This window comes from Grammomys surdaster, unplaced genomic scaffold, assembly GCF_004785775.1.
Source record: "Grammomys surdaster isolate TR1022 unplaced genomic scaffold, NIH_TR_1.0 804, whole genome shotgun sequence".
Lineage (NCBI taxonomy): Eukaryota > Metazoa > Chordata > Mammalia > Rodentia > Muridae > Grammomys > Grammomys surdaster.
In genome coordinates, this window is record NW_021605223.1 from 326,393 (window position 1) to 332,649 (window position 6,257).

The 6,257-nt window shown below is 54.8% G+C and overlaps 1 protein-coding gene across 3 annotated transcripts; it reads right to left on the reverse strand.

Annotated features, from left to right (window-relative positions):
• Positions 1-3,857: 3,857 nt before the first annotated feature.
• On the reverse strand, positions 3,858-6,257 carry Znf575 (zinc finger protein 575). Of its 3 annotated transcripts, none has more exons than XM_028782574.1 (4): positions 6,148-6,257; positions 5,761-5,864; positions 5,252-5,416; positions 3,858-4,561 (listed from the first exon to the last, which is right to left on the reverse strand). In XM_028782574.1, exons 3-4 carry the CDS (start codon positions 5,325-5,327, stop codon positions 3,918-3,920), a joined length of 720 nt encoding a protein of 239 aa, XP_028638407.1. In that variant the 5' UTR covers positions 5,328-5,416; positions 5,761-5,864; positions 6,148-6,257; the 3' UTR covers positions 3,858-3,917. The 3 variants fall into 3 exon arrangements, with proteins under 3 accessions (XP_028638407.1, XP_028638406.1, XP_028638405.1); XM_028782573.1 differs by having other exon boundaries at positions 6,078-6,247; XM_028782572.1 differs by having other exon boundaries at positions 6,008-6,247.

Genomic DNA, 6,257 nt, shown 5'->3' on the forward strand with positions numbered 1-6,257 from the left:
GCAGTTGTTTCTCTCTGAGGAGACTCTAGGTTCCTGTGCTGGCCTAGGCTGCCCCATGTCCTTGCCCCAGGGTCTGAGACGAGGAGAGTGAGGCCCTCTACCAGAGATCTGCTAAGAAGTAGCTCCCCTCACCCCCCCCGACTCTGTTGTGCTGACAGGAACCAGGGAGTTGGAACTGTGCTACTTAACGCTGTCCCCCAAACACATCTGATCCATCATGTCACATGTCTCTGGTCAGTGAGCTGGAGGCATCAGTGCTTGTCACCTGTGCTGGACTAACCAGGCTCCTTCCCTGGTGTCACTAGCATCGCCAGTGTGGTTTACATCCAACCTGGGAGGCAGGGTTGGTGGGAGGAAGGTTGTTCTTATGAAGTTGCCCAAATCCTGGAGTCCCAAGTCTAAGCTGGGAAAAGAGGAGAGCTGTTAGGGGACCAAAGCAGAAGGGGATGGAGTCGGCTGGGGGGTAGGGAGGGGATGGCAAAAGCCACATGGAGTAGCCTGGGGCTACTCGGAAGGGGTTCTGGAGCAGGTTTGGCTGGAAAGTGAGCACAGGTCTCAGGTGCTGTCCATTTGTGGCCGTTGTGGCCACCAGTCAGGTGCCACTTAATATAAGGAATGAAGACATATGGCTTGGTTCTTAAAGGTGGAAACAGGAGGATCACTAAGCATTTGAGGCCCGCTTGGAGTGCATTGGGAGACCTTTCCTAATGAAAGCTGGACTCGGGAGGCAGAGATGGATGCAGGCACAGAGGCCAACTTAGGTCCCCAGTCCTAGTCCCACATTTCAGAACACTCCGCCTCTGGGAAAGTTCTCTGGATGCCCTGGAGGGCTATGAACTCTAGGCTGAGGGGTTTGGACTTGGTTCTGGGGTGAGACCAGAAGGGGCTTTAGACAGGGCAAAGGTCAGGGTCAGTCAGAGTAAGACCTGAACCTCGGGTAACCTCCTCTTGGATATTTCCTAACTAGCCAAGGGTTACTGATCGCCCCATCCCCCACCTCCCCGACTGTCATGACTGTTCACACTGGCTGTTTCTGGGCTTTGTGTGCTCAGTCAGTGAGTGGGTCGGTAACTTGTCCATTCCACTGCACTGACCTTTCTCCCAGTCACTCTCCCGACACTGCAGCCAGATACCACAAACTTAGCCCAGACAAGGTCCTGATGTTCTCCAGAAGGTCTGGCCAGCTAAGATCTGGATGGGTACCTAAGACTGGTGTAACAGGAGCTGGCTCCTGGGACCAATCTGCTGCTTTTCCAGCTTCTAGGGGCTGCCCACAGTCCCTCCATTTAAGGGCAGCTATGGCTGGCTGTGTCTGACCACATTACATTGCTGTGCCCTTGACCTGCCACATGCCTGTCATCAAGGTACTTGGGAGATAGAAGCAAGACAACCTGGAGTTTAAATTTGGATGGGGCTACGCTGGAGGGTTGTGATAGCACCCTTGTCTATATAGCAAGTTTGAAGCCAGCTTAGATGGCATGAGACTCTCTCAGTGAACCTAAAAAAAAAAAAAAAAGCCCCCTGGTGACATGATCCCCACTGGGGCTAATTATTACTTTTTGTGACTGTACTGGGAATTTAATCCAAGCCTTTGGCACATGCAACCACTCCACCTGTGAGCTGAGTCCCCAGCCCTGCACGGGTCTATGTAACAATCACGGATCCGAAATCTTCAGTTCCTCCTACCTCGTTCTCCCTCACCACATGTCATCCCCACACTCCCAGGATCATGAAATGACTGTCCTTAGCCTCTGTTCTGTGTGCCATGTTCCCCATCTGTGAGATGTTGGAGATGCTGAGTGAAGACTTGTCCCTGATTTCATGAGGCTTATGTGCTTGGTGACACGGGGAGTAGCTGTGCAGTGCAGCATCGGGCGGTGGCAGCGCGGTGTGGCACTTTGAACAGGACAGAGTGACAGCAGTGGGGCAGGATGGGGTCGTTTAGACAGTGTTATAAGGGAAAGACCTCTCAGGAGTTGCAGCCCTTGCAGGACCTGGGACAGGCAGGAGCGCCTGGGAGAGCCTGGTAGGTAAAGAGCAGGTAGGAGGGAGAGCATCAGGCTGTCTAGAGACCCACTTCCACTCACGCAGTCACTGTCCCGTTGGTCGTGGGTTAAGTCCTTTCAGATTCATTTTCCCTGTCCGCACAAGGTAAGATTGACCAGACCAATACCTTTGGTTTCTTTGTTTTTGAGACCTGTTGCAGTAGGGCAATGAATGCCATTCAAGTTGACCTAGTGGCAGAGGTAGTGTTCCTAGCTACCTGCCCCAGTGTTCTGGGTTCCTGAATGAAAGACAGACAGATCACACACACACACACACACACACACACACACACACACACACACAGCCTTAATCAGCTCAAAGGTTGGGTCACTCCCAAACCTTCACGTGGCTAACATGCTCTCCCCTCCGATATTGCTGAATAATTACTTCTAAAACCTATATTCCATCCTGGCTGCTCCGAACCCAGGCTTACAGCCCTCCTGGGCTACGATCTCTGATCTCTGACTCTTACATGATAGCAGTCTCTCTGTCCTACCCTTCCCAGACCTGGTCTTTCTCCTTTCCCGGAATGGCAGTTCTAAATCCTCCTTCCCTTGGTTCCTGGAACTTTCTATGCAGACCAGACTGGCCTTGAAACTTTGCAGTCCTTCTGCCTCTGCCTCTTGAGTGCTGGAACTACAGGTGTGTGATACCACTCCCAGCTTGGTTTGTCGTTTATTACGTTTATTTAGTGTGTGTATGGGGTACACCTGTCAAAAAACTCCCTACTCTTGGGAGGCAGAAGCAAGCAGGTCTCTGTGAAATTGAAGGCAGCCTGGTCTAATTAGTGAATTCCAAAGCTACATAGTGAAACCCTGTCTTTAAAAAAAAAGGAAAGAGAAACAGACAGCCAAAAGGGGGGAAAAGGTGTATGTATTGGGCCTTAACAGATGGCTCTGTGATTAAGAGCACTTGTTGCTTGTGCAGAGAGGCTGGGTTCTGGTCCTAGGACCCACATGGAGGCTCACAACTATCCCTAATATTCCAGGGGATCTGACCACACACACACACACACACACACACACACACACACACACACTACAGGCACCAGGCACAAATGTGGTGCATATACATAAATGCAGAGAAAACACTCAGATACACGTAAATTAAAGAAGGGAAGAAAACAACCGGAAAATGTGTGTGCCTGCGTATGTAACGCTTTTCTAGCATGCACAAAGCCCTCAGAACCCGGGGAGCTCAAAGGCAGTCTGGAGACAGGAGATCCTGCCCAAGCAAACCTCCCACAAACCCAAAGTGCTTTCAGAGAATGCACCCGAGTCCTCAGGACTCAAGCCTGGTCCAAGGTTCCCAAGAGATTCAGAGGCACTCCAGTCTTGAGCTCTCCAGTCTTTGTTCTGCCTGTCCCCTCCCATGGCCACCTCCCATGCTTACACAGCTCCACATACACACAACGCTGGCCTCCTTCCTACGGCCACACATTCCTCTCTGTTTACTAGCCCCTGGCGGTGGGCATGTGCTGGGGTGTACTCAGTGGGGCCACACCACAGTGCTGTGGTGGACATCCCTATGTCCTTATCACAGGCTTGAGTGTGGCGAGCCAGTGTCACCACAACCCCCACAACTCCAGGCCCAAGGTTTGACCCCAGCGCCAATCTGATGATACCTGCCTCTGTGCATGGACAGAATGCCTCAGCCTTCTAAGTCAGATTCCAGTAGAGCCAATAATCCCAAGCCACCCCGGGTACATAACTAGAACCCAGGATTTGGAAGGCTGCCAGGAGAAGACAAATTCCAGGCCAGCTTGGGCTTACGTGTCATTCTTCCGTTAGAGGGAAGTCCACACATACAGCAGGGCTTAGAAATTCCAGGTCTTTATTGACAGGTGATGGAGGCAGAGTGTGCCCGCGAGCTCACTCCCTCTCTCCCTGGCCCTCCGACTGGTGGTGGCTGCGTTGGTGAACCAGCAGGAGGCGTCTTTGGCCAAAGGCCTTGTTGCAGCTGGAGCATCGATGGTGGCTAGTGGCCTGGCTGCTGGGCGCGGTGGGGGGATCGTGGCACAGACGATGGGCCGCCAGTTTGGAGGGAAACGAGAACGCTTTGGGGCAGTGTGGGCAAGGGTAGGGGCGGGCGTCGGTGGCGTGGTGCGTGTGGCGGTGGGCCGCCAACTTGGACGGGTAGCAGAAGGACTTGGGACAATCGGGGCACGGGTAGGGACGGGAGGGAGCGTGGGTCCAGAGATGCGCCGCCAGCTTGGAGCGGTGGCCGAAGGCCTTGGGGCAGTGCGGGCAGGAGTGCGGGCGAGCTCCGCTGTGCGTGAGGCGGTGCGCAGCCAGCTTGGACGGGTAGGAGAAAGCCTTGGGACAGTCGGGACATGGGTGCGGGCGGGTGCCGCCGTGTGCTAGCCGGTGCGTGGCCAGCTTGGATGGGTAGGAGAAAGCCTTGGGGCAGTCCGGGCAGCGGTGCGGGCGCTGGGGAGGGGGTCGCCGACGGGGCCGGGAGGGCACGCTCCCAGATGCAGCGGGCTGGCTGGGCCTCGGCAGGTCCTGGTGGGGGACTAGGGGACAGGAGAACTGGTGGGCTTCTGGAAACAGGCACACCCTGGGTCCAGGCCAGGCTCCACCTCCCCTCAACACTGTATAAAACAGAGCCTCACTATGTAACCTTGGCCGGCCTGAAACACTCTCTGTACACCAATTGGCCCCAAACTCACAGGGATTCCCCCTGCCTCTGCCTCCTGAGTGCTGGGACTAAAGGTGTGCGTCACCACGCTGGGCCCTGCCATTTCTTTTCTTTTTTCTTTTTTTCTTATTTGTTTGTTTTTCGAGACAGGGTTTCTCTGTGTAGCCCTGGCTGTCCTGGAACTCACTCTGTAGACCAGGCTGGCCTCGAACTCAGAAATCTGCCTGCCTCTGCCTCCCAAGTGCTGGGATTAAAGGCGTGCGCCACCACCGCCCGGCGGCCCTGCCATCTCTTAATACTAGAGGGGTATCTCAAAGTGTCTGAGCAGGCAAGTGTCACACTGGTGTCCCATTAAAGGGACATTTCTGATTGCCTTCTGACCCCACGTTCTATGAGCGCCTCAAAGAGTTGCCAAGCCAGTCCCGAGAGCTTCTAAAGTGTCCATTTCCAGCACTACCCATAATCCCCCACAATCTGCTGAGGCTAGTGGTGGTGGTGGCCCCAAATGATCATCACGTTGGTTCTCCTCCACTGTCTCCGCTGTGAGAACCTGGGCTGCTCTCACCTTTGGTCTCCCGGTCCTGACAAACGGGACTAGGTTCTGAGACTCTGGCCTCGGGCTTCACGTTTCCATCCAGCATCTTGCTGGCAGAGGAACCAAGGGGCAGCAGGGCAAGGGGCGAGGATGGCGCCAGCGGTTAACAAGTTCATGGAGACAGGGGTGGGGGGCCTAAAATCAAAAAGGTCAGTCTGTTGAGAACCAGGCTTCTGGCTAAGTTTAATCCTAACTCAAGAGTAGAGGGCTGGAAGGCAGAGCCTAAGCACACACTCGGAGGAGATATGAAAATAAAACCAAGAAATAATCTTTTCACTGGGTGGGGTGGGGCTATCTCAGAGTGGGCGGGACCGCTAAATCCGGGGTGGGCGGGGCTATACGAAAAGATCGCAGTCAGTGGCCCGGCCACCCAAGACCAGGGGCTGGTCTTTGAGCACAGTGGGTGTGTCCTTGGCCACTCTGTCCCAGAAGTGCTTTGGATACAGTGGGAGGGAGTCTAGTGTGAAGGGGGAGCTTACCCTGTCTTTAGTCTCAGCCTACTGATGCTGTGTCCACCCTGTCCTTCTGGTCGCTAAATCGCATCTCTAGCATAGAACTGGGGACCTCGGAGGATTAGGGAAACCTGGAGAAAAAGACGAAAGGAAGGTGTGGTGTATAGACCACCAAACCACCTAGAGACCCAGAATGGACTTTCACTGGAGGGAGTCCCAAACGTCTGGCATCGCATGCACTCCCCAAAACCAGGGCATCCGGAGGTATATCTACCGTTCGTGGAGAGATCCTGGCGTCCAGCCCCCAATCCATCTCCAGGAGACTAGGACCCAGCCCTTCTCACCTGTAGGGCGGTCCCTCCCCGGGGGTGGGGCTCCGGAACCCTCCCGTCTCAGTTAAGCCTCGTGAGCTACCTTGTAGCCCTCGGACCTGCACCTCCCAGCGGGTGCTGGGACGCCGCTGGAGGAGAGAAGGGCGGGAAGACGCTTGCCGAGCTGTGGGGCCCAGCTTCACTTCCATCCCC